This window comes from Hyla sarda, chromosome 7 (genome assembly GCF_029499605.1).
Source record: "Hyla sarda isolate aHylSar1 chromosome 7, aHylSar1.hap1, whole genome shotgun sequence".
Taxonomy (NCBI): Eukaryota; Metazoa; Chordata; class Amphibia; order Anura; family Hylidae; genus Hyla; species Hyla sarda.
The window spans coordinates 104,847,788-104,875,236 of record NC_079195.1 but is presented as its reverse complement, the minus strand read 5'-3'; the positions used below and the strand labels follow the sequence as shown (position 1 = coordinate 104,875,236).

The window sequence follows — 27,449 nt, the reverse complement described above, 5'->3', positions numbered from 1 at the left end:
CAGGGCCCTGTAGTGCGCCCACATAGCACTTCACATCCACATATGGGGTATTTCCATACTCAGAAGAAATGGTGCTACAAATTTGGAGGGGGCTTTTTCTCTTATTACCTCTTGTGAATATGAAAAATTTTGGGTAACACCAGCACTTTAATGTCCCACTTTAACAAAAGTTTATCAATCACCTGTGAGGTGTTAAGGCTCACTATACCCCTTGTTATGTTCCTTGAGGGGTGTAGTTTCCCAAATAGTATGCCATGTGTTTTTTTTTTTTTTTTGCTGTTCTGGCAGCATAGGGGCTTCCTAAATGCGAAATGCCCCCCAAAAATCCTTTCAGCAAAATTCGCTCTCCAAAATACCATTGTTGCTCCTTCCCTCCTGAACCCTGTAGTGCGCTTTACATCCACATATGAGGTATTTGCTTACTTGAGAGAAATGGGGATACAAATTTTGGTGGCTTTTACCCCTTGTAAAAATGGAAAAGAAAATGGGTGTACAAGAACATGTTAGTGTAAAAAATGAAGATTTAGAATTTTCTCATCCACTTTGCTGCTATTCCTGTGAAACACCTTAAGGGTCAACAGACTTTCTGAATGTCATTTTGAATACTTTGAGGGGTGCAGTTTCTAAAATGGGGTCATTTCTAACATAAAGGGGGAGATTTATCAAAACATGTGCAGAGGAAAACTTGCCCAGTTGCCCATAGCAACCAATCAGATTGCTTCTTTCATTTTTAAGAAGGTCTGTGAAAAATGAAAGGAGCGATCTGATTGGTTGCTATGGGCAACTGGACAAGTTTTCCTCTGCACAGGTTTTGATAAATCTCCCCCAAAGACCTTCAAATTCACTTCAAAACTGGTCCCTAAAAAATTCCGGTTTTGACATTTTTGTAAAAAATTTGAAAACTGCTGCTAAACTTTGAAGCCCTCTAATGGCTTCAAAAAGTTACAACATGTCAACTTTATGATGCAAACACAAACTAGACATATTGTATATGTGAATGAATATCTAATTTGTATGGCATGTCCATTTTCCTTACAAGCACAGAGCTTCAAAGTTAGAAAAATGTATCAATGAAAATTTACCACTAACAAAGTAGAATATGTCACGAAAAAACTATCTGGGAATAAAATTCATAAGTAAAAGCATCAATGCTTAAAGTGACAGTGTTCAGATTTGCAAAAAATGCCCTGGTCATTAATAGGGATGAGCAAATCGAATCTGACAAATCCAAATTCAATGCAAATTTCAGGAAAAATTAGATTTGCCACAAATCCGAATATCGCCGCAATTCGATTAAATGAGTAGCTTCATTAAACTCCATTTAGTGCGGCCCAGGCTCCAGGGCATCTAAAATGGCGGATCCACATGTGAGGACATGGGGATAGGAACTCTGGGAAGGCGGGTAGGCGGGATGCTCCTGAATCACATGTAGCATGCAGCCTATCAGCAGCCAGCCAACCCTGTGATGTCACAGCCCTATATAATCGCCAGCCATCTTGCGGCCAGCCACTCCAGTGTTTTATTGCAGAGACAGATAGAGCAGTGTGTGTGTTGCACAAAAAAACAGCTTGACAGTAGTGATTCACCACAAGCCCGAATCACTGCAGAAAAGCACTGACAGAGAAGGGAGAGAAAGAGAGAGAGAAAGTACACTTTTGGGTGTACTACACAGTGACTCTCTACTACTTCAGTCGGGTGTACAACAACTATAAAGCTTATAGTGGGTACTTAGGGTGAGCACTAAAAGCCATTGTCACCTGCTATCAGTGGATAATAATACTGTACTGGGCTGTACTACACAGCAACTCTGTACTGCTGGAGTGGGGTGTACAAAAACTCTAAAGCTTATAGGGGCCAGTTAGGCTGAGCATTAAAAGCCATTGTCACCTGCTATAAGTGCATAATTATACTGTACTGGACTGTACTACACAGCGACTCTGTGCTGTAGCGCTAGTGTGTTCTACAACTCTAAAGCTAACGGGCAAGTTGGGCGAGCACAGAAATACATAGTCACCTGATTTCAGTGCCTAATACAGGTTGCGTAGCGGAGCATATTATCCTCTCATAAGTGTAACCGGTGAGTACATAGGTCGTGTACGTTTTTTTTTTCCTGTCAAACTAATTTGGGCCTATTTACTGTGAAAGGCCAGCCAAAGCTACACACTTGTTTCTCTAGTCTAATACAGTTTTAAGCATAGTGGAGTGCATAGTCCTCCTCTCAAAAGTGTAAACTGTACGTACACCTACATGGTGTCCTTTATATTTTTCCTGTTAAACTAATTTGGGCATAGTTACTGTGAAAGGCCGGCCAAAGCTACACACTTGTTTCTGTAGTCTAATACAGTTTTAAGAGTAGTGGAGCACATTGTCCTCCTCTCATAAGTGTAAACTGTACGTACACCAAAGCGGTGTCCTTTATATTTTTCCTGTTAAACTAATTTGGGCCTACTTACTGTGAAAGGCCAGTCAAAGCTACACACTTGTTTTTGTAGCCTTATAAAGTTTGTAGCGGAACGCATAGTCCTCCTCTCGTAAGTGTACACTGTACATACACCTACGTGGTGTCCTTTATATTTTTCCTGTTAAAATAATTTGAGCCTAGTTACTGTGAAAGGCCAGCCAAAGCTTAACACTTGTTTCTGTAGTCTAATACAGTTTTAAGCATAGTGGAGCGTATTGTCCTCCTCTCATAAGTGTAACATATATGCACTCAGCTGGTGTATAAGTATGTCAGGCAAAGAAGTGCCAGGACGTGCACAGAGGAGTGGCAGAGGCCTAAATTCATCAGGCAGAGGTCACAGCAAACTAGGGGCGAGTGGCAGCAGGAGTCGCAGCGAGAGGCCTGAGTTCCCAGTATCAGCTAGCGGTCGTGTCTCCACCAGCAACCCATCTGCCATCATTGATTGGTTAACACGGTCATCCACTTCATCACAAGTGACATCTGACACCCCCCAGTAAAAAGTCGGGTTCCTCAGACACAACCATCAGTTGAGAATCACTGAGAAATCATCCTCATGATCGGTACGAGATAATTTTTAAAATGTAACTTTTAATGTGAACATCGCAACATGTCGCCAGCTTATCATGACCTGACGTCCTAAGTGTACCAACATATGGGGTTGTTAAGTATACCTGCCGCTGGGGTGCCATTACACTCCATTGACGTTTTTTATACCTATCAATATCTTGACTATCTAGGCTAATTATTGACTATCTAGGCTATTAGCCCTTGTTGTTTCCTATTGACTATACTTACTACTACATCTGTCAGGTTAGGCAGCTTTGTATCTATGTATATTTAGTGGTAACTCCTATTGTGCTGTTATCACTGTGTTAGTGTACCCATCTGTATGCACACTAACACTAAGTCACATACTGCCTTACTGTCACGATTCGGCTGGCAGGAGGTGGATCCTCTGTGCCAGAGAGGGATTGGCGTGGACCGTGCTGGTGGACCGGTTCTAAGTTGCTACTGGTATTCACCAGAGCCCGCCGCAAAGCGGCATGGTCTTGCAGCGGCGGTAGCAACCAGGTCGTATCCACCAGCAACGGCTCAACCTCTCTGACTGCTGAAGATAGGCGCGGTACAAGGGAATAGACAAGAGCAAGGTCGGAAGTAGCAGAAGGTCAGGGCAGGCAGCAAGGATCGTAGTCAGGGGCAACGGCAGGAGGTCTGGAACACAGGCTAGGAACACACAAGGGAACGCTTTCACTGGCACAATGGCAACAAGATCCGGCGAGGGAGTGCAGGGGAAGTGAGGTATAAGTAGGGAGTGCACAGGTGAGAATACTGATTAGGCCTGCTGCGCCAATCAGTGGCGCAGCGGCCCTTTAAATGGCAGAGACCCGGCGAGCGCGCCCTAAGGAGCGGGGCCGCGCACGCCGGGACAACACAGACGGGGAACGGGTCAGGTACGGGAGCCGAGATGCGCATCGCGAGCGGGCGCGTCCCGCATCGCGAATCGCATCCCGGCTGGGAGTAATATCGCAGCGCACCCGGTCAGCAGGTCTGACCGGGGCGCTGCGAATGAGAGAACGCTGCGAGCGCTCCGGGGAGGAGCGGGGACCCGGAGCGCTCGGCGTAACAGTACCCCCCCCTTGGGTCTCCCCCTCTTTTTGGAGCCTGAGAACCTGAGGATAAGACTTTTGTCCAGGATGTTGTCCTCAGGTTCCCAGGATCTCTCCTCAGGGCCGCAATTCTCCCAGTCGACCAAGAAGAATCTTTTACCTCTGACCGTCTTGGATGCTAGAATCTCCTTCACAGAAAAGACGTCAGAAGATCCGGAAACTGGAGTGGGAGAAACAACTTTGGGAGAGAAGCGGTTAAGGATGAGTGGTTTAAGGAGAGAGACATGGAAGGCATTGGGAATACGGAGAGAAGGAGGAAGAAGGAGTTTGTAAGAGACAGGGTTGATCTGGCACTTGATTTTGAAAGGACCAAGATAGCGTGGTCCCAGTTTATAACTGGGGACACGAAAGCGGACATATTTAGCGGAGAGCCATACCTTGTCTCCGGGAGCAAAAATGGGGGGAGTTCTTCTTTTTTTATCAGCAAATCTTTTCATCCGGGATGAAGCCTGTAAAAGAGAATTTTGGGTCTCTTTCCATATGGTGGAAAGATCACGAGTCACTTCATCCACAGCGGGCAAACCAGAGGGCAAGGGAGTAGGGAGGAGAGGAAGAGGGTGACGGCCGTACACCACAAAAAATGGGGATTTAGCAGAAGATTCGGAGACTCTGAAGTTGTATGAGAATTCGGCCCATGGTAGAAGATCTGCCCAGTCATCCTGGCGGGAGGAAACAAAATGCCGTAAATAGTCAGCCAGGACCTGATTAACTTTTTCTACTTGCCCATTGGATTGGGGATGATAAGAAGAAGAGAAGTTTAATTTGATCTTGAGCTGTTTACAGAGGGCCCTCCAGAATTTAGACACGAATTGGACGCCTCTATCTGAGACGATATGCGTGGGCAAACCGTGAAGGCGAAAAATGTGTACAAAAAATTGCTTTGCCAACTGAGGCGCTGAAGGAAGACCAGGAAGAGGAATAAAATGTGCCATCTTGGAAAATCGATCAACGACCACCCAAACAACTGTGTTGCCACGGGATGAGGGCAAGTCCGTAATAAAGTCCATACCAATCTGTGACCAAGGCTGTTCAGGAACGGGCAGAGGATGAAGGAGACCAGCAGGCTTCTGGCGAGGAGTCTTATCCCGGGCACAGACCGTACAGGCCCGCACAAAATCAATAACATCAGTCTCCAGAGTCGGCCACCAATAAAATCGAGAGATGAGTTGCAAGGATTTTTTGATGCCCACATGGCCTGTGAGGTGGGAGGAGTGTCCCCATTTGAGAATCCCGAGACGCTGGCGTGGAGAAACGAAGGACTTCCCTGGAGGAGTTTGCCTGATGGAAGCTGGAGAAGTGGAGATCAGACAGTCCGGAGGAATGATGTGTTGCGGAGAGACCTCTACTTCAGAGGCATCAGAAGAACGAGAGAGGGCATCGGCCCTAATGTTCTTGTCAGCAGGGCGAAAATGGATTTCAAAGTTAAAACGGGCAAAGAACAACGACCACCTAGCCTGGCGAGGGTTCAGTCGTTGGGCAGACTGGAGATAGGAGAGATTCTTGTGATCAGTGTATATGATAACTGGAAATTTTTATCCCTCCAGCAGGTGCCTCCATTCCTCAAGCGCCAATTTAATGGCCAGTAGTTCTCGATCCCCGATGGAATAGTTTCTCTCCGCCGGGGAGAAGGTCCTAGAAAAAAAACCACAAGTAACAGCATGCCCGGAAGAATTTTTTTGTAGAAGGACAGCTCCAGCTCCCACTGAGGAGGCATGTACCTCCAATAGGAAGGGTTTAGATGGGTCAGGTCTGGAGAGCACGGGAGCGGAAGAAAAGGCAGACTTGAGATGTTTAAATGCGTCTTCCGCTTGGGGGGACCAGGACTTGGGATTGGCATTTTTCTTGGTTAAAGCCACGATAGGAGCCACAATAGTGGAAAAGTGTGGAATAAACTGTCTGTAATAATTGGTGAACCCCAAAAAACGTTGGATAGCACGGAGTCCGGAGGGGCGTGGCCAATCTAAGACGGCAGAGAGTTTATCTGGGTCCATTTGTAGTCCCTGGCCAGAGACCAAGTATCCTAGGAAAGGAAGAGATTGACATTCAAAGAGACATTTCTCCATTTTGGCATAAAGTTGATTGTCACGAAGTCTCTGAAGAACCATGCGGACATGCTGGCGGTGTTCTTCTAAGTTGGCAGAAAAAATCTGAATATCGTCCAGATAAACCACAACACAGGAATATAGGAGATCACGAAAAATTTCATTAACAAAGTCTTGGAAGACGGCAGGGGCGTTGCATAGGCCAAAGGGCATGACCAGATACTCAAAGTGTCCATCTCTGGTGTTAAATGCGGTCTTCCATTCGTCCCCCTCCCTGATGCGGATGAGATTATAAGCACCTCTTAAGTCCAGTTTGGTAAAGATGTGGGCACCTTGTAAGCGATCAAAGAGTTCCGAGATAAGAGGTAAGGGGTAGCGGTTTTTTACCGTGATTTTATTAAGTCCGCGGTAATCAATACAAGGACGTAGGGAGCCATCTTTTTTGGACACAAAAAAAAATCCAGCTCCGGCAGGAGAGGAGGACTTGCGGATAAACCCCTTTTTTAAATTCTCCTGGATGTACTCCGACATGGCAAGAGTCTCTGGAGCAGACAGAGGATAGATTCTGCCCCGGGGTGGGGTAGTACCCGGGAGGAGGTCAATAGGACAGTCATAAGGCCTGTGAGGAGGCAAAGTCTCAGCTTGCTTTTTGCAAAAAACGTCAGAATAGTCCATATAAGCCTTAGGAAGACCGGATACAGGGGGAACCACAGGGTCACGGCAAGGAGTACTGGGCACCGATTTAAGACAGTCCTTGTGACAAGAAGTACCCCAGTTCTTGATTTCTCCTGTGGACCAATCAAGGGTTGGGGAATGGCGTTGAAGCCACGGTAATCCAAGAAGAATTTCAGAAGTGCAGTTGGAGAGGACCAAAAATTCAATTTTTTCGTGATGAGGTCCGATGCACATTAGGAGAGGTTCCGTACGGTAACGCACGGTGCAGTCCAACCTTTCATTGTTAACAGAATTGATGTAGAGGGGTCTGGCGAGACTGGTCACCGGGATGTTGAACCTGTTGATGAGAGGGGCCAAAATAAAATTTCCTGCAGATCCGGAATCCAAGAAGGCCGTAGCAGAGAAGGAGAAGGTAGAGGAAGATATCCGCACAGGCACAGTAAGGCGTGGAGAAGCAGAGTAGACATCAAGAACTGTCTCATCTTTGTGCGGAGTCAGCATACGTCTTTCCAGGCGGGGAGGACGGATAGGACAATCTTCCAAGAAGTGTTCGGTACCGGCACAGTACAGGCATAGGTTCTCCATGCGGCGTCGTGTCCTCTCTTGAGGTGTCAAGCGAGACCGGTCAACTTGCATAGCCTCCACGGCGGGACGCACAGGAACGGATTGCAGAGGACCAGAGGAGAGAGGAGCCGGGGAGAGAAACCGCCTCGTGCGAACAAAGTCCATATCCTGGCGGAGCTCCTGACGCCTTTCGGAAAAACGCATGTCAATGCGGGTGGCAAGATGAATAAGTTCATGCAGGTTAGCAGGAATTTCTCGTGCGGCCAGCACATCTTTAATGTTGCTCGATAGGCCTTTTTTAAAGGTCGCGCAGAGGGCCTCATTATTCCAGGATAATTCGGAGGCAAGAGTACGGAATTGGATGGCGTACTCGCCAACAGAAGAATTACCCTGGACCAGGTTCAGCAGGGCAGTCTCAGCAGAAGAGGCTCGGGCAGGTTCCTCAAAGACACTTCGGATCTCCGTGAAGAAGGAGTGTACAGAGGCAGTGACAGGGTCATTGCGGTCCCAGAGCGGTGTGGCCCATGACAGAGCTTTCCCAGACAGAAGGCTGACTATGAAAGCCACCTTAGACCTTTCAGTTGGAAACTGGTCCGACATCATCTCCAAGTGCAGGGAACATTGCGAAAGAAAGCCACGGCAAAACTTAGAGTCCCCATCAAATTTATCCGGCAAGGATAATCGTAAGCCGGAAGCGGCCAGTCGCTGCGGAGGAGGTGCAGGAGCTGGCGGAGGAGATTGTTGCTGGAGCTGTGGTAATAGCTGCTGTAGCATCACGGTCAGTTGAGACAGCTGGTGACCTTGTTGCGCTATCTGTTGCGACTGCTGGGCGACCACCGTGGTGAGGTCGGCGACAACTGGCAGTGGGACTTCAGCGGGATCCATGGCCGGATCTACTGTCACGATTCGGCTGGCAGGAGGTGGATCCTCTGTGCCAGAGAGGGATTGGCGTGGACCGTGCTGGTGGACCGGTTCTAAGTTGCTACTGGTATTCACCAGAGCCCGCCGCAAAGCGGGATGGTCTTGCAGCGGCGGTAGCAACCAGGTCGTATCCACCAGCAACGGCTCAACCTCTCTGACTGCTGAAGATAGGCGCGGTACAAGGGAGTAGACAAGAGCAAGGTCGGAAGTAGCAGAAGGTCAGGGCAGGCAGCAAGGATCGTAGTCAGGGGCAACGGCAGGAGGTCTGGAACACAGGCTAGGAACACACAAGGGAACGCTTTCACTGGCACAATGGCAACAAGATCCGGCGAGGGAGTGCAGGGGAAGTGAGGTATAAGTAGGGAGTGCACAGGTGAGAATACTGATTAGGCCTGCTGCGCCAATCAGTGGCGCAGCGGCCCTTTAAATGGCAGAGACCCGGCGCGCGCGCCCTAAGGAGCGGGGCCGCGCGCGCCTGGACAACACATCGCATCGCGAATAGCATCCCGGCTGGGAGTAATATCGCAGCGCACCCGGTCAGCAGGTCTGACCGGGGCGCTGCGAATGAGAGAACGCTGCGAGCGCTCCGGGGAGGAGCGGGGACCCGGAGCGCTCGGCGTAACACTTACTCTGGTTAAGTTACACCCCCTCCCCTCATTGTGTTATGATTATTTTGCGGTACTGATATATACTTTTGTATATATACTGGCAATATTCAATGGTGACTCTGTTAACTATTACACCATTTGCACTTAGCAAAAGATTATGAATCCAGAGGATCTGCTATATAAATACATCTCTAATACTTATCCATACATCTATGCTAGCAAATCATGCTTTGTTTCCTGATTGTGGACATGTTTGTACTGAGTGAACATCATGGTTAATCATAGGCTCTACTCTGCATAGGTTATAATCTAGTTTGGTATACGTGGCATACTCCGTGTACTTAGTGTGCATCCCATATCAGGGGTGTAAATCTGGAGTAATTAGCCACTATCTAGTTCTGTCATGCTGCAATTTAGGGAACACTTAGCTATCATAAGTGCCCTGTTTTAATTAGTGCTATCACCATCACTAATATCTGTGTTTGTGCCACTGTTTCCCCTGATGATCCTGTTTAGATATGACAGGCGAAACGAGTTGGAGTTGGGTTATTGTTTGATTGTTATGCACTATTGTGGTTATCACACACACCTTGTTTTTTGGAACTTCGGGTTGTGCAGCCCTATCCCTCTTTATCTAATACTTTATTTTGTTGTTTTTTCCCCTCACTTAGTGAGAGTAGGGAACGTCACCGGGGTTGAGGCCACCCTGTTAAGGAGGTGGGTCCCTCAAAAGGCAGGGAAAGAGGGATGGGCTTTTTTTTATTTTTTATCATAGTGGGCACATACCCCTCCATCTCTCTTACTAAGTGCCTCATTGCCGGATAATTGTTTATATACCCTGTAATTCAAGACCTCATCCATTTCTATCTTAGCTATTTCATCTTAATTTAGAAGAGGCTTGGCTATCTATCTATCTATCTATAAAGGATTGTGTCTGCACACCCACGGGCTCACCAGCACTATATGTAGTTATATGTAGCACTTACTATTAGCTCAATTATTATCCTCTATGTGGTTTTAGTTTGTAGTACATTAAAAGTTATATTTTAAAAATTATCTCGCACCGATCATGAGGATGATTTCTTGGTGATTATCTTTGTTAATATCCTCCTGATGTTTATCTTTGCGATAATATAGGATCACAAAAGTTGTAAGTGATCCCCTAGTCGGTGATTACAACCATCAGTTGGCATGGCCAGGGAGCAGTCCCTGTCCTCCAATTGCCTCTGTCCTATGCTGTTCCCTCCCCCACAGAAGTATCTTATGCTGTGGGTTAAGCTCCACTATTTAGTGAGGACAATCTACTAGAGGACAGTCAGCAGCTACTGCCCAGGCAACAAGTGGAGGAGACATCCGCCGTTTCCTGAGCTAGGCGGGCAGGTAGTGATGAGGAGAGTGGCGTGGGAGGTGGTGTTGCAGGCGTTCAGGCTCCTGAAGCAGACACTATTGAGGAACCTGAGGAGGACATCAGTGACGTGCAGACACAACTCGATGATGATGAAGCTGATCACACTTGGGAGCCGGGTGCAGAAGGGGCCTCATCATAATCAGGAGAAGAGGGTTGCAGGTTGCCCGTGAGGCAGCAGCTGAGCCAGCAGGGTGGAAGCATGGTTGGCAGTCAGCATGGTGGCAGAAATGGTAAATGTGGAGCCAAACGTGCCCGGGGCAGACCACCTGCTTTGCGGCAGCCTACCTTCCTGGGAGGTAGTGGGACAGGGGTTCCTGGAGTTGGCAGGAGTAGCAGTCAATCAATGCGGACTGTTGGGGGGAAAATCAACTACTTGATGGTGTGGCAGTTTTTCATCAAGCGTCCGGAGGATGTTAACCTGTCGGCAGAAGCTGAAGCGTGGCCAGGGTCCGAATGTTGTCACCACGGCCCTGCTTCAACAAACATTGGGGATCAAAAGTTTGGTCACCCCAGGTAAAAATCTGGATTAATGTGCATAAAGTAGCCAGGGAAAGATGGAAAAATCTCCAAAAGGCATCAAATTACAGATTAGACATTCTTATAATATGTCAACAAAAGTTAGATTTTATTTCCATCATTTACACTTTAAAAATAACAGAAAACAAAAAATGGCATCTGCAAAAGTTTGGGCACCCTGCAGAGTTAATATCTTGTACTGCCCCCTTTGGCAAGTATCACAGCTTGTAAACGCTTTTTGTAGCCAGCCAAGAGTCTTTCAATTCTTGTTTGAGGTATCTTTGCCCATTCTTCCTTACAAAAGTCTTCCAGTTCTTTGAGATTTTTGGGCTTTCTGTCATGGACTGCTCTTTTAAGGTCTATCGATAGATTTTCAATTATGTTGAGGTCAGGAGATTGTGAAGGCCATGGCAAAACTTTCAGTTTACGCCTCTTGATGTAATCTACCGTGGATTTTGAGGTGTGTTTTGGATCATTATCCATTTGTAGAAGCCATCCTCTCTTTAACTTCAGCTTTTTCACAGATGGCATCAAGTTAGCATCCAAAATTTGCTGAAATTTTATTGAATCAATTTTTCCTTCTACTCGTGAGATGTTCCTTGTGCCACTGGCTGCAATACAACCCAAAGCATGATTGATCCACCCCATGCTTAACAGTTGGACAGAGGTTCTTTTCATTAAATTCTGTTCCCCTTCTTCTCCAAACGTACCTTTGCTCATTCCGGCCAAAAAGTTAAATTTTAACCTCATCGGTCCGCAGAACTTGTTTCCAAAATGCATCAGGCTTGTCTATATGTTCATTTGCAAAGTTCAAACGCTGATTTTTGTGGTGAGGACGTAGAAGAGGTTTTCCTCTGATGACTCTTCCATGAAGACCATATTTGTACAAGTATCTCTTTATAGTGAACTAGTGTACCACAACTCCAGTGTCTACCAGAACTTTCTGGAGGGATTGTGCAGTCAAACGTGGGTTTTGAATTATTTTTCTCACAATCCTGCGAGCTGTTCTGTCTGATATTTTTCTTGGTCTTCCAGATCTTGCTTTAACTTCCACTGTTCTTGATGACTGCCATTTCTTAATTACATTCCGAACAGAGGATATTGACATCTGAAAATGTTTTGCTATCTTCTAATAGCCTTCTCCAGCTTTGTGACCGTCAACTATTTTCAGTTTCAGATTTCTAGACAACTGCTTAGAAGAACCCATGGTGCTGATTGTTGGGGAAGGTCAGATGAGTCTGGGCATTTAAAACCTTTGAGATTGACATCACCTTGTCTTCCCAGATGATGATTGAGAACAATCCATGACACTGGCAGGTCTCAGCTTTGCAAAGGGGGCAGTGCATGCCCAAACTTTTGCAGATGCCATTTTTTTTTATTTTCTATTATTTTGAAAGTGTAAATGATGGAAATAAAATCTAACTTTTGTTGACATATTATAAGAATGTCTAATCTGTAATTTGATGCCTTTTGGAGATTTTTCCATTTTTCCTTGGCTTCTTTATGCATATTAATGCAAATTTTTACCTGGGGTGCCCAAACTTTTGATCCCCACTGTATGCAGTGTCACCATAAAGCAGCCTCTGAGAACCGTGGCTCCAATGCGGTGGTCCAGCCTGCTGCATCACCCAGTGGCACACCGCTCCCTGTTTCAGCCAGCCAAGGCTCCACCACCTCAGCCGAAGGGAGCTGTCTGTCATACCCATCTCTGTCGGTCCAGATGCTCCGGCTCCTCCTACTTTGAGTCAGTCAATCCCTGAGCAATCCATCAGCAAAGCCATGTCCAAGAGACAACAGTATGCACCCACTCATCCAACGGCACAGAATATGAATGTGCTCCTGTCCAAGTTGCTGGTGCTGCAGTCTCTCCCTTCTCAAGTGGTGGACTCTGCACCTTTCACAGAACTAATGGCTTGTGCCGAGCCGAGGTGGAGAGTCCCAAGCCATCATTTCTTTGCGAAAAAGGCAGTACCAGCCGTGCACCTGTCGGTGTGTACCAAAGTGCACAGGAGCGTCGACGTGTGGAGCTGTAACTATGGTCAGGGACAATACATGTCCTTTATAGCCCACTGGGTGAATGTGGTTCCTGCACAGCCACAACAGCCACTTGGACATGTCACCCCGCTTCCATGTCCACGCTCTCAGTCCATTGGTCCTGTGACAGTGTGCGACTCCGCCTCCTCATCCTCCACCATCTCCTCAGCCTCCACAGCATGTCTCAGTCTCAGTGCCCCTCCAGCATACCATATGTGCAGGGCACGGCGGGGTCACGCTGTTCTTCACATGGTTTGCTTTGGCGAACGGAGTCACACAGGTGAGGAACTGCTAAAAGGCCTTCATCAAGAAATCGAATCATGGCTTACTCCACTAAAACTGGAAATGGGAGCCATGGTGACTGACAACGGGAAGAACATCTTGTCTGCTCTGCATCAAGGAAGCCTGAGCCATGCGCCCTTCATGGCACACGTGTTCAATCTGGTTATCAAGGGATATGCATTAGCTAAAACTTAACTTTTCATAGGATAAAATATATGGACCCAAAATTATTTTTATATCTAAGAAAAGGAAAGGTGTGCAAAAAACACCATGTGCCACCTACACCAACAAGTATTGATGTGATGCAAAGACCTCTAAAAGGTGGAAGGGAACAATGTATGGTCCGTTGTAACAGGTGGGGGAAAAACTTCCCCTGTAAGGCTCTACTCTCGCACTATTAATTCCCTTCTTGGCAAGTGTTACTCGCCCTAAAAAGGGTGGCCCCACACAGGAACCTCTCCCTATTTCCACCTAAAAACACTGACATTTCCCAGAGTTTTTAGGTGGAAATAGGGAAAGGTTCCTGTGTGGGGCCGCCTTTTTTAGGGCGAATAACACTTGCCAAGAAGAGAATTAATAGGGCGAGAGTAGGGCCTTACAGAGGAAGTTTTTACCCCCACCTGCTACAATGGACAATACATTGTTCCCTTCCACCTTCTGGAGGCAAATGTTACTCGTCCTAAAAAGGGCGGCCCCACATGGGACCCTCTCTCTATTTCAAACTAAAACACTGGAAAATGGCAGTATTTTTAGGTGGAAATAGGGAGAGGTTCCTGTGTGGGGCCGTCCTTTTTAGGGTGAGTAACACATGCCAAGAAGGGAATTAATAGTGCGAGAGTAGGGCCTTACAGGAGAAGTTTTTACCCCCACTGGTTACAAAGGACCATACATTATTCCCTTCCATCTTTTAGAGGTCTTTGCATCACATCAATACTTGGTGTGTAGGTGGCACATGGTGTTTTTTGCACACCTTTCCTTTTGTTAGGTTTAAAAAAATATATATTTTATCCTAAGAATTATATTAAAAGTTAAGTTTTACGTAATGCATATCCTCAATACTTACTTGCGCACACCAACACTTTGACAAAAGAGACCGTTTTCTTCTGCCTACCTGCCTCAGATACTATTCTGATCCTGCCACCCGCCTGATGCCACACATCTGATGCCAAGTTCTCCTTCTTTCACCCACCTTTGTCACCGGGTACTGGTATTGCCACCCATCACCCCACTATGTCACCGGGTCACTTTCAGGACTCCTGATGCTGCTGATGCCACCTTCAGGGTATGTCATTCTGCCACCATATGTTCTCCTCATGCTGATGCCACCTCCAGGCTGTGTCATTCTGCCACCATATGTTCTCCTCATGCTGGTGCCACTTCCATGCTGTCTCATTCTGCCACCATATATTCTCCTCATGCTGATGCCACCTTCAGGCTGTCTCATTCTGTCACCATATGTTCACCTCATGCTGATGCCACCTCCAGGCTGTCTCATTTTGCCACCATATGTTCTCCTCATGCTGTGTCAATGTTCCACCTTGTGTTCTCCTCATGCTGCCCCCACCTCCAGGCTGTGTTATTCAGCCACTACATGGTCTCCTCATGCTGGTGCCACCTCCACGCTGTGTCATTCAGACACTATATGGTCTCATCATGCTGCCACCACCTCCACGCTGTGTCATTCAGCAACTACATGGTCTCCTTATGCATCCGCAACCTCCATGCTGTATCATTCAGACACTATATGGTCTCATCATGCTGGTGCCACCTCCACGCTGTGTCATTCAGCCACTATATGGTCTCTTCATGCTGCCACCACCTCCAGGCGGTGTAATTCAGTCACTATATGGTGTCCTCATGCTTCCAACACCTCCAGGCTGTGTCATTCAGCCACTATATGGTCTTCTCATGCTGCCGCCACCTCCACGCTGTGTCATTCAGCAACTATATGGTCTCCTCATGCTGCCGCCACCTCCAAGCTGTGTCATTCAGACACTATATGGTCTCCTGATGCTGCTGCCACCTCCACGCTGTGTCATTCAGCCACTATATAGTCTCTTTATGCTTCTGCCACCTCCAGGCAGTGTCATTCAGCCATTATTTGGTCTCCTTTATGCTTCTGCCCCACCTCCAGGCTGTGTCATTCATCCACTATATGGTCTTCTCATACTGCCGCCACTTTCACGCTGTGTCGTTCTGCCATCATATGGTCTCCTCATTCTACCGCCACCTCCAGGCTGTGTCATTCTGCCACTATATGATCTCCTCAAAAATTAGTAAAATTGCAGTTTTCTTTTCAATTTCCCCACACAAATAGTATTTTTTTTTTGTTGCGCCATACATTTCATGGTAAAATTTGTGATGTCATTACAAAGCACAACTGGTCACACAAATAACAAGCCCTTATACTCATCTGTGGATAAAAATATAAAAGAGTTACACATTTTTGGAAGGGGAGGAGTCCTTAAGGCCAAAATGGGCTGAGTCCTTAAGGGGTTAAAGACGTTTTTGTTTTATAATTGAAGAAAAGTGACTTGTAAAATTTTAAATAAAATTTTATATAATTTTACTTTCAATAGATTTTTTTATTAAAGAAGTTTTTTGTATAGAAAAAACATAAATCAGTCTGTGCACGCAGTGCACTCCACACATAGAAATTAACAAACAGTCACAGTAACCAGAAAACAATAACAGTCATATAAGCCCCATCAGCATTCCCGATACCATACCTCTAAAGTCACATGTAAAATAAAAGCTAAATAAATGTATTGTGTCTCCTCTTATAATTTAACAGGGTCAATAGTTATGTGTTATAACAGCCTATCCCTTAGCATTAGAAAAAACCTAAGATGGCTAAATTCCTGTAATAAAGAGTGTCAGTGTGGTTCCATTTGGTTCAATGTGATTCAATGTGATTCAATGTGAGGTCATATATCTACACAGTGAGGTGTAAGTTTCCACTGTTGCCACCTATTCGAGAAAGCTTTATATCTACCCAACCCCATAGCCAGGATTTTTTCAAAAGAATAGGTTGTGTTCACCTTAGCGATGAGTGCGTCTAAAGTGGGTACACCAGGAGTCTTCCAATTACTAGTTAGTGCTATTTTGTCAATTATGCATATGATACATAACATATCCTTAAATTGTGCTGGTATATGATCCATGTCTAGGAACAATAAGGCCAATTGAGCGGACCAGAGTATATGACAATGAAACAGTGAATGCAGTAGGCATTTACAGTGTACCCAAAAGGGTTGAATAATGGGACAATTCCATAAAATGTGGTATAGAGTACCCCGTTGCCCACATCCCCTCCAACACAAATCAGACGTCCCAGGGTATGCCTTGGCAATTTTTTCTGGCGTAAAGTACCACCTGAGTGTAGTCTTAAAGGTACTTTCAACATGAGACAAACATTGAGACGCTCTATGAATGCGTTTAAACGCTGTCTCCCAAGCCTCCAAGTCATAGGATTGTCCTAGGTCTTGTTCCCACAATTTCAGTGGATAGCTTTTCGTGCATGTGTCTGAACCTAACAAGGAAGAGTATTTGTGTCTCAGCCCCTTAACGGTAGGAGATAAGAGTTTACACATGGAAGTATCTATGCCTGGAGTGGGTATAGAAAATGAGTTAATAAAGTGTCAGATCTGCAGATATTTATAAAAATCATTGTTAGGTAAGTGGTATTTTGAGCAGATATCAGTGAAAGGTAATAATACAGAGCTATTCATCAAGTGTGTCATCTGTATGATTCCTGCTCCTATCCAATTACGTAGGTCTAAGTCGGGAATTGTTGCTTGAATTAGGGAAATAGGTAATTCCCCTAAGTCTGTTTTAATAGGTTTTAATGTGTGTGTTACATAATAGCTCCATGCTTTGTATGACGCTTTCACAATAGGATTATTTAAACCTGGAGTGGGAGGGAGATTCCATAATGGAAGATATAGCATATCAGAGATCAAATACGGGGCTACTAAATGGTTTTCCCTCGGGAGTTCTATATTGTTTTTCAACCATTGTCTAACTGAGCCCTCTAGAGTTGAGACATAATATGCTTTAATATCAGGGGACCCTAGGTCCCCTGAGATTTAATCAAGAGTGAGGCACTCAATATAGGTTTCGTACCTGCCCATATGAAAGTAGAGAGAATTCGTTGCGCCTTTTTAAAGAAGGATTCTGGTACCAAGATAGGAAGGGCTCGGAATAGGTAGAGCAGCTTGGGAAGGAGAAACATCTTATATGTTGCCACTCTACCCACCCACGAGACCATCGCTTTAGACAACTTTTCCGCCTCAGTCTCCATAGCCTGTAAAAAGGGAATATAATTATTGTGGTAAATTGTGGTTAGGGGAAAGGATAAATTCACTCCTAAATACTGAATATTTTGTGTTCGCCAGTCAAATCGATATTGTTTAGTTAGCTCTTGAACATGCTGAGTGGACATATTTATCGGTAGGGCCTGGGTTTTAGCGCTATTTAAGTGATAGTAGGATAAAGTACCAAAATCCTCTATCACATTCAAAACGGCTGGTAGGGAGTGGATAGGATCTGAGAGTATAAGGATGACATCATCCGCGTATAGTGAGATGGTTTGAGTGGTACCTCCTATCTGAATTCCCACAATATTATCACTATGTTTGATGGCTCGAGCCAGTGGCTCCATGGAGAGAATGTAGATTAAGGGGGATAGGGGACAGCCCTGCCGGGACCCATTGCTAATTAAGAAATTATCAGACAACGCTACATTGGCCAATACTTTAGCCGATGGACAGGTGTATAATGCCGCTATACCCGACAGCATCCCTCCCTCAAAGCCCATTGCATGGAGGACCGAGAAGGCGTAAGACCAACGTAGTCGGTCGAACGCCTTCTCGGCGTCCAACGCTAACACCACCGCAGGCGTGGCGGCACACTCCAAATGGTAAACTATATTAAGTATTCTCCTCGTATTATCGGAAGTCTGCCTTCCAGCCACAAACCTGGCTTGGTCCATGGAGACTAATGATGGCAAAATGAGGGCAAGTCTGTTGGTTATCATTTTTGAAAATATTTTTAGATCCTAGTTGAGGGGGGAGATTGGCCTAAAATTCTGGGGGAGGTCAGTAGATTTACCGGGTTTGGGTAATGTTGTAACGAGTGCCTGCAGGTTTTCACTTGGAAAGGAACCTGAGGCCATGGCCTCCTCGCAGAAATTCTGCAAATAGGGGGAAAGTAGGCCCGAATATGCTTTATAGTAGTCACTAGCAAAGCCGTCTGGACCTGGAGCCTTGCCCGATGGTAACGATTGAATAATCTTAATGATTTCAGTGTCCGTTATAGGTGAATTTAAATCTTGTATTTGGGCGTTGGACAGATTAGGAAGATTCTGGGCAGAGAGGAAGGCCTGTATGTCCCTCTCATACCCTGGTATGTCCGGCATAGAGTCTTTTAAATTATATAGACCTTCATAGAAGGCACAAAAGCCATTAGTGATGTCTCTAGGTGTAGTAAGTTTTTGTTTTGTGATAGGATGGACTAAATGTGGTATACGGGATTTTTGCTGTCTGGTACGGAGGCGGTTGGCCAACAGCTTCCCAGCCTTATTATCCTGGGAATAATAAGTTGCCTGCATTTTCCTATGTGATTTCTCATATGTGTTTAACATCATGCAGCGTAATTCCCTACGTAGCTCAGAAATCAAGTCGGCTGAAGTAGGAGAAGGGTGTGATTTATCCTCTATCTCCGCTATTTTAAGTTTATCAAGTAAGGCTGAGAGTTTTGCTTCCCTTTCTTTTTTCAGGATTGAGCTATATTTTATACACATTCCTCTCACTACTGCCTTGTGACAGTTCCAAATTGAGATAGAGCTCGATACCGAAGTCCCATTCAACCTAAAGTAGTCCCCTATATCAGATCGTAGGTTTTCGGAATATTTTGAGTGGGACAAAAGGAAGGGGCTTATACGCCACATATGTGGAGAGTTTGAAGAGACTTTATCTGCTAATGTCATAGAAATAGATGCATGATCCGACCACTTTATAACATCAATTGAGGAGTGTAGCGTATGTCTATCATGTCTATCCTAGAGTAGGAATTGTGGACCCCTGAGTGAAAGGTGTAGTCCCTTTCTTTATCATGATGTATCCTCCAGACATCATAGATGTCTGAGTCCCACGCCCAGTTAGAGAGTGAAAAGGTTGGAGTGCGAGATGTAGAGGAGGAGTCCACTGTGGGGTCCATTATTGTATTGTAGTCTCCACAAGCAATTACTGAACCCCACTTAGCGCACGCCACTTTTTAAAATAGTTTTCTCAGAAAACTCAACTAACCTGTGTTAGGTGCGTATAGTGAGATTAAAGTGATTGGGACAGCATTAATAGTGCAATATAAAATGATATACCGCCCCTTCACATCCAACACTGCCTCCTTTAACGAAAAGGAAACAGTGTTCCTCACTGCTATACCTATACCCCTAGCTTTGGTATTAAAATGTGACTGAAAAATGTGCGTAAAAGATGGGTGATGTAAACGAAAGGCATCCTTGGTCGAGAAGATGCGATTCCTGTATACATAAAATGTCACTTTTAGAATACATGGCCTCCCTCCACAAATCGGACCTCTTATGTGGCGTATTTAGGCCGTTAACATTCAAGCTAAGAATTTTGATAACCATATTAATACATCAATGGTAAACAGCAATATGATAGTAGCATTATCAATAAGGATGAGAGCGTGTGCCCCCCAGCCAGCACACATGCTCCCCGTAAGTAAGAGTAAGACATCATACGGTTATTACTGAATTTATCACAATAGAGACTGTTAGGGCAAAAAAACGAACAATAACAGCGTAAACAAATACAATAAGAAAGGGGCTTACTAATTGGAAACCCATGGAAAATGTAGGGGCAAACTCTAACCTGAAGCCAGGGGAGATCGCCGCCACCCCACCCAAATATGAAAAAATTAGGCATTAAAGAAACCAGCTAAGTCACCCAACATGCCATTCCTTCCGGAATTTGGTTTTCTTGGATCTCGGAGGTAAACCCGTAGGGAGGTTGATCTGCAGTTTCCATTTTGCAGGCAGTTCCTGGCCTTCTTCCAGGGAGCGGACAGAGTGCAGGGAATCATCTTTGTGAATCAGTAAGCGCAAAGTACTCCAAATTTGCTGATCTCAGAGCCTGCGTGATAGGTTGTAAGGCTCTTCTAGCTTGCATAGTTGCAGCTGAGAGGTCAGAGTAGACAGAGACATTATGATAAGGTGCCGGAAGTCCACCATTTTTCCGAGAATGTTCCAGAACTCTCTTTTTAACAGTAAAGAAATGCACTTTAGCCAATATGTCCCGAGGAACAGTATCATCTAGATGAGACGGCTTGGGGATCCTATGTGCACGATCCACTTCCAGTTGTTGCATAATTGCTGTGGGAATCACTGCTAAGCCACCTTAGCTTTCAGGGTTAAAAATTCCTCCTCTAAATGAGCATGTGAGTATGCCAAAGTGTTATGTACAGCTGAAAAATCCTCCAAGTTGCTTTCTATATTGTCCAGTCTTTCCCCCAGCTCTGTGATAGATGTATGCAGGTGAGCTATCATTTTAGCCATGTCTCTGAAGAAAGACTGGTGCAACGTTAGGAGCATTTGCTTCATAGCAGTGTCTGTCAGAGTGATATCAGACACAGACAGTTCCCTCAGCATGGACCCGCCACTCTGCTCGTCTGTTGTCTCTTTCTCCCCTCCCGGTACCTGTGATGCTGAGGAAGATGCTTCTATCCACCGCTCTTTCTCCGCCGGCCTGGACAGCGCGGGCCCTTCAGGTGAGTGTTGTGCATGTGGTGGGGAAGAGGACCAGTCCCCGCCATCTTGCGAGCCCCTCTGTTCACGGAGGGTAGGGGAGAGCTGCCTGTCAGAGGAGCCAGCAGCACGCTCCAGCAACGGGGTGAGGAAGTGAAGCGCCGGATCAGAGTTGGAGCGGTGCGGCCTCCCCGGGATAGGAGAGGATGAGGCTGAGCTGACGGTCTGCTGTGGGGAGAAGCTGCGTAACTGCTCGGCGCCATCTTCTGCTTGAGGGTGCCTTCTGGTAAAGCTGAATTTCGTCAGCTGCGCTTGTTTGGATCCTCTTCTCCTTGTGAACGGCATGGTCAGGAGATGTCCCTGAGCAATTAGAGTCCCGTTGTGCTGGTAAAAAACTATTTTTAAGTCGCTCTTTTGGGCTAGGGAGATGGAGCTCTCACTCCCTACGACTCTCCACGCTGGCAGCCAGGCCACGCCCCAATTTTATATAATTTTAATAAATAATTGCTATACATAAAAGCCAGGTAAGAAGTCCAAAATGGAAAGTAGCTCTTGTCACAAGACAATCTGCATGTCATACTGAATAACAGTATTATTTCACTAACACAGCACACTCCCTATGCGTGTTACGATAAGGCAAAGTGTTCTGCATCCCTATTAAGGCTCTCTGTATCCCAGAAATAGCAGTTTTTAACCTCTTAAGGATGCAGGGCGCCCGGTCCCAGTCTATACCACGGGGTAACACCGTGTCATAGGGGGTCAGTCCTGGTGGCTAATGAAAGCCGGGACCCTGGGCTAATAGCGTGTGGCACCGATCGCTGTGCCACGTGCTATTAACCCTTTAGACACGGCGTTCAAAGTTGATTGCCGCAAAAATACACTCCAGGCAGCTCGGTCGGGCTGATTGGGACCATTGTGGTGAAATCGTGATGTCCCAATCAGCTAGAACGTAAGCAGAGGGTCCGTTACCTGCCTCCGGTGCGTCTGATTGGCGATTGATTGCTCAAAGCCTGAAATCCAGGCTTGAGCAATCGACCGCCGATAACGCTGATCATTGCCATGTCAATGTAGAAGATCAGTGTGTGCAGTGTCATAGCCCCTAGAGGGAGCGATAACATTGCAAAAAAAAAAAAGTGTGAAAAAAGTTAATAAAGATCATTTAACCACTTCACTAATAAAAGTAAGAATCACCCCTCTTTTCCCATAAAAAAAAATAAAAATTGGTCAATGGTGTACGTGCAAAAAAAAATTCAAAAGTCCAAAATAGCGTATTTTTGTCACATTTTATATCATGAAAAAATGAATAAAAAGCGATCAAATACAAAAATGGTACCGCTGAAAACTTCAGATCACGATGCAAAAAATTAGCCCTCATACCGCCCCATATGCGGAAAAATAAAAAGCTATAGGGGTCAAAAGATGACAATTTTAAACATATTAATTTTCGTGCATGTAGTTATGATTTTTTCCAGAAGTAAGACAAAATCAAATCTATATAAGTAGGGTTTCATTTTAATTGTATGGACCTACAGAATAAAGAAAATGTGTCATTTTTACTGAAAAATGCACTGTGTAGAAATGGAAGCCCCCAAAATTTACAAAATGGCATTTTTTCTTCAATTTTGTCGCACAATGAATTTTTGTTTTCCGTTTCGTCGTGGATTTTTTGGTGAAATTACTAATGTCACTGCAAAGTAGAATTGGTGGCACAAAACATAAGCCATAATATGGAATTTTAGGTGCAAAATTGAAAGGGTTATGATTTTTGAAATGTAAGGAGGAAAAAACGAAAGTGCAAAAACGGAAAAACCCTTACGGGGTTGATAGTGTTTCGTTGCTAATAAATTCGGACCAAACCAATTTTTGGGGGCTAATTCAGTGAATCGGCTGAATCGAATTTTCCAAAAATTCGTCATTAAAGGACAACTGTAGTGCAAGACTTTTATATATTGCTGTGCCCGGGCATCAAAAACAAACAAAATAAACTTCAATATACCTTCCTACGTGCCCCCGTCGGTCCGGTATCAGCTTCACAGTCCAGCCGTGCGAACCTCATTCAACTTCCTGGGGACGGAGACGTCACAGAGCCGTCGGCGTATCACCGGCCGCAGCGATGTCCCGCCCCAGCCGGGGATAGGCTGAGCGCACTGTCATGTAAGAAGCCGGGACATCGCTGCGGCTGGTGATACGTGATACGCCGATGACTCTGTGACGTCTCCGTCCCCAGGAAGTTGAATGAGGTTCGCACAGCTGGATCGTGAGGCCGGTACCGGACCGACGGGGGCACGTAGAAAGGTATATTGAAGTTTATTTTGTTTATTTTTGCAGCTCGGGCACAGCAATATATAAAAGTCTTGCACTACAGTTGTCCTTTAAGGTCAAAATGGGCTTGGTTAAGCGGTTAATTTAAGGGATATCCACTAATAGAAAAACACAGCTAATTTCTTTTAAAACAACTCCATATCTGTCTCCAGGTTGGGTGTGGTTTTACAACTTGGCTCCATTCAATTCAATGGAACTGAGCTGCAGAACCACACCCAACCTGGAGACAGATGGGGAGCAGTTTTTGATAGGAAGTAGCTCTGGTTTTGTATTCCTGGATAACCCCTTTAAGAAGATTATTTGTAAAGTAACTCAAATAGGCTAATCTATAATATATTACATTTAATTAATGATGACAGGTACCATTTAAAAAGATGTCCATCAAAACAAAATGTATCCCCTAACCGCAAGATAGGGGATACATGTCTGATCATGGGGTGTCCAACCGCTGGGTCCCCTGTGATCTCCAGTATGGAGCCCCGGCTCTACTCAAGGAAATAACGTTTCAAACCCAGCACTTAAGCTGGTGGAAACATTCCCCATGCATCCGTGTGTCTCTGCCTCTCCCATAGAGATGAATGGAGGGGCCTGGGACTTAGCGCACCAGGGCGATGACCGTAACGGTGTTCACATCATGCACGGCAGGTTCCGGTAATGGTATAATTTCACCTTTATGTTTATGCCTTTTCTTTATATTCATGTTATGTACTGTGCTATGCTAAATTTCATTATCTTTTTTCTAAAAATTACAGGAGGCAGTTAACAGAACAACCTTGTACTGGTTTATTAGATGCGTGAACAGAGATAATACAAAGGGTAGAATTTAATTACACTGTTGCATAATGGTGTTTCAAGCATACAAGATGTATTTTCTTACAATTTTATTAAGATGGTCCATGCTCTTTAGTATGCTCTTTTAGAGCATGCTCTTTATGTATGTCCTGTTGAGTCATTTGCCAAACTCATTTATTGTATTGTGCACCATTAAATACCTTAACATTTTTGGCTAAACACGTAATATATGTACCAGAAACTAGAACCCATAGGTGGACATGCCCATTTTTTGAGATGTGGACAAAAAAAAATATGCTTCAGTCTACGGAAACTGTAGTATTTTTTTGTGCCCGATGATGATAAATGTGTTGGTTGCATAAATACTCTGTAGTTACCACCAAATACCACTGGTGACCAATGATACATTTCCCCAAAGTACTTGGATCAATAACTATATTACTTTTATCCCTAATGTATTCATAATTCTAACATTAGTTGGTGTGGAGTGCTCTGTAACTGCTACATGGTCATTTTATTTTTATTTATCCCAATTGACAAAAGAATATCATTTACTTACTCTATTTTTCTCTAGGATATCCCTCATTTTACTTTGTTCATCTTCATCCAGAATCCGGTTACCATCCTGGTCAAATCTGGAAAAGGCAGCTGTAATTTCATGATCATCATGGCCCATCCTATAAAATAGTATGTAACTAACGTTAAATAAATCAAAAACACTTTTATTTATTTGTTTATTATTTAAGCTAAACTTAGTTTAATTTGCTTGCTTTTTTTTATTTTGGCTTTCCATGTGTAAAATTAAGGACCAAGCAACACACTATGACAAATACAAGAGGGTATACTTGGCCTTCCCAATCTTTTTCTAATGGGACCTCATCAGTGGGAACATGATCTAAGTCTATCATAATTATTTTTAAATGAACCCATCAGAACTTTAGAAAAGCATTGTTGTAAATATGTTGTTAAAACAAAGATAGGTGAAGCCTGAGTAAGACCTGTGCAGCATAAATTTACTTACATACATGCCATAGTCCATAGTACATTACATTTCATTATCTATCTGTAAAGAACTGCATTGAGGACACCTTAAAACAAAAGACAAATTCACCAACAGTTGTGACAGCTTCTTAAAGGGGTATTCCAGTATTTTTTTTTATATCAACTGGCTCCAGAAAGTGAAACAGATTTGTAAATTAATTCTATTAAAAAATCTTAATCCTTTCAATAATTATCAGTTGCTGAAGTTGAGTTGTTTTCTGTCTGGCAACAGTGCTCTCTGCTGACCTATCTGCTGACCTATCTGCTTGTATTTGGAACTGCACAGAGTAGAAGAGGTTTGCTATGGGGATTTGCTTCTAAACTGGGCGGTTCCCTAGACATGTGTCATCAGAGAGCACTTGGACAGAAAAGAACAACTCAACTTCAGCAGCTCATAAGTCCTGAAAGGATTAAGATTTTTTAATATAAGCCATTTACAAATCTGTTTAACTTTCTGGAGCCAGTTGAAATATAAAAGAAAGTTTTTTCCTGGATAACCCCTTTAAGCCAATGCTGAATTCCAGAGCTGACACTGAGACTGCAGATGTATTTTAGCCATAGGCATATGAAGGTAAGTGTTAACAAAGAACAGAATCCAAAGTAGTTACCTACATTGTGTAGTGGCTGTACAGCTCACATCTCATTAATGGGGTATTCCACTTCAGCTCACATCTCATTAAAGGGGTACTGCACTGGAAAACTCTTTTTTTCAATCAACTGGTGCCAGAAAGTTAAACAGATTTGTAAATTACTTCCAGTACTTATCAGCTGCTGTATGATCCACAGGAAGTTCTTTTTTTTTTTTTCATTCTGCCTGACCACAGTGCTCTCTGCTGACACCTCTGTCCATTTTAGGACTTGTCCAGAGTAGGAGCAAATTCCCATAGAAAATCTCTTCTGCTTTGGACAGTTCCTGACATGGACAGAGGTGTCAGCAGAGAGCACTGTGGTCAGTGAAAATACTTCCTGTGGAACATACAGCAGCTGATAACTACTGGAAGGATTAAGATTTTTTAATAGAAGTAATTTACAAATCTGTTTAACTTTCTGGTACCAGTTGATGAAATTTTTTTTTCTAGTGGAGTACCCCTTTAAAGTAAATGGGTGCTAAGCTGCAGTAACACGGCATGGCCACTACACAATGTATGGAGCTGTCTGATTCTAATGCTGGCTGTTTTCAAAGGGGTGTTGGCCCTGGCCATCTAATATTGATGACCTAGAAAACTTTTTTTAATAAAGCTGTATAAAAATTGTATCATTCAACTTATTTTTTTCATATTATAGCCTTCATGTAGCCATATTCATATGTTGTTAATATACTTCTACCACTTACTCTTTTAGACTATTCTTGAACTCTTCAAATGACATTTCTTTTGAACCATTCTGCAACGCTTTCTGTACATCTGATATACGCTCCTTTTTCAGCTTAAGCTTCATTAATGTCTTTTTGTAACCCTAAAAATGTGAAATTTGCAAATATAAATGACAACTAAATCCTTGTACAGTCTGATTAGTGGTGGTAAAATAATGGATGCTGCATACAGCTGAAATGTATAATGCATTTAAACAGAACATTGGCTTTGTTGTTTATATATAAGGGTCCAAAAATATTATACAAAGTGACAAGATGTTTACATATTGAGACATTGTGAAAAAAAATGCTAGACAGTTGCCTCTAGTTGTTTTTTTTTTTAAAGAACTTGCTTTATTAAAAGACTAGCTGTGACCATGTTCACTTCCATTTGCAGTAGCTTTTAGGGACACCTATTGCCTTAAAGGGGTACTCCGCCCCTAGACATCTTATCCCCTATCCAAAGGATAGGGGATAAGATGTCAGATCGCCGGGGTCCCGCTGCTGGGGACCCCGGGGATCGCTGCTGCAGCACCCCGCTATCATTACAGTACAGAGCGAGTTCGCTCTGCACGTAATGACGGGCAATAAAGGGGCCGGAGCATCTTTACGTCACGGCCCTGCCCCTCGTGACGTCACGGCCAGCCCCCGTTAATACAAGTCTATGGGAAGGGGGTGTGGCTGTCGTCACGCCCCCTGCCATAGACTTGCATTAAGGGGACGGGCCGTGATGTCATGAGGGGCGGGGCCATGACGTCACGCTGCTCCGGCCCCTGTATCGCCCGTCATTACGCACAGAGCGAACTCGCTCTGCGCAGTAATGATGGCAGGGTGCCGTAGTGGCGATCCCGGGGGTCCCCAGCAGCGGGACTGCGGCGATCTGACATCTTATCCCCTATACTTTGGATAGGGGATGAGATGTCTAGGGGCGGAGTACCCCTTTAACCCCTTCCCGCAGAATGGCATATATAAATGCCGGGTTGTGCAGTGCGTTCGC

At 44.6% G+C, this 27,449-nt stretch overlaps 1 protein-coding gene across 1 annotated transcript in view; it reads left to right on the top strand.

The window, feature by feature from the left end:
* Positions 1-26,458, top strand: part of DNA2 (DNA replication helicase/nuclease 2) — a 143,046-nt gene extending 116,588 nt beyond the window's left edge. Inside the window, exons 22-23 of the mRNA XM_056530281.1 lie at positions 24,635-24,747; positions 26,443-26,458. Of these exons, the coding sequence (XP_056386256.1) occupies positions 24,635-24,747; position 26,443 (114 nt within the window). The 3' untranslated portion in view covers positions 26,444-26,458. The remainder of the gene's footprint in view (positions 1-24,634; positions 24,748-26,442) is intronic.
* The last annotated feature ends 991 nt before the right edge of the window (positions 26,459-27,449 follow it).